The 1,006-nt window shown below is 37.2% G+C and overlaps 1 protein-coding gene across 1 annotated transcript in view; it reads right to left on the reverse strand.

The window, feature by feature from the left end:
• The window catches only part of LOC119589378, a gene marked incomplete in the record, with an annotated part of 25,353 nt that extends 25,050 nt beyond the window's left edge, over positions 1-303 (reverse strand). The window contains 1 exon segment of the mRNA XM_037937995.1: positions 181-303. Within this exon segment, the coding sequence (XP_037793923.1) occupies positions 181-303 (123 nt within the window).
• Positions 304-1,006: the final 703 nt, after the last annotated feature.

Raw genomic sequence — 1,006 nt, forward strand, 5'->3', positions numbered from 1 at the left:
ATATTCTTTTGCACATAGTTATCCCCCGTGTGCTTCTATTGAAAGTTTCTATCACGTTTTTACATAATTGTTAATATCATCACTCCTCGCGCTCCAGATGGCTGGCTTGCAATCTGTGAATGAAATGCCCACATAAACACGACTTGAAAAAAAGGGGAAAATCAATAACAGAAAACGTACTTGCAAGGGACGTTGAAAGGGGAGGCTGATGTAAGTTTGAGGTCTCACGCTCGGGATATGCGCCCTGCGTTCAGTGTAACGGTAATGGTGCCAGAGGTGCACGTGAGGGGGGTCCCCAGCCATCACCTTACCAGTTTGGCATTGGCACTCTCTCACGTGGCACCTCTGCTGGTTGTTTACTCTTATATACTGACAGGTTCCGATCGGTAATTTCAAAGGAATAGAGCGTTTGTATCAAGACCGTAAATCAACATAGAATCCGCAAGGAAAACCAGTTATATAAGTATATGTAAATATGTATTGATTTATCTATGCAACTTATTTAGTAAAATGATCAAGAAATACTCGTAGGAAAACTGACAGTAATAAATCAAACCAGGATTTCATTGTGTCCGATGGAAAATGAAAATAATCCTAAAATCTGAAAGAAAAAACAATAAAGTGAATGGTCGCTCTTTTTAATTTGGAAAGTGGAAACCAAGGTAAGTTATAGTAATATCTTTCTACGTTTTTTTTTGTTTGTTTTTTATGCCTGCTTAATTATCTGCCTATTTTTGTATGGATAATATCTTCCCCATTTTTCTTTGGGTAAAATATATTCATAAAAGTACGTTAACTTTCCTAAGATGAAGAAAAATGACGGGATTTTCGCTTTCACTTTAATAGTAAACTGTTTCCTTTGTACTGTATTTTCTAACGTCACTTGGAGGATGACAGTGCTAAAAGGGGCCGTGCTTAAGGTCATATTACAGTGACATATCTATAACTTTTTCGTCCTTAATGCATTGAATTAGATTTCATCTGAAGACTGCACACGTGAATGGAA

The sequence above is a fragment of the Penaeus monodon genome, chromosome 25 (assembly GCF_015228065.2).
Source record: "Penaeus monodon isolate SGIC_2016 chromosome 25, NSTDA_Pmon_1, whole genome shotgun sequence".
Taxonomy (NCBI): domain Eukaryota; kingdom Metazoa; phylum Arthropoda; class Malacostraca; order Decapoda; family Penaeidae; genus Penaeus; species Penaeus monodon.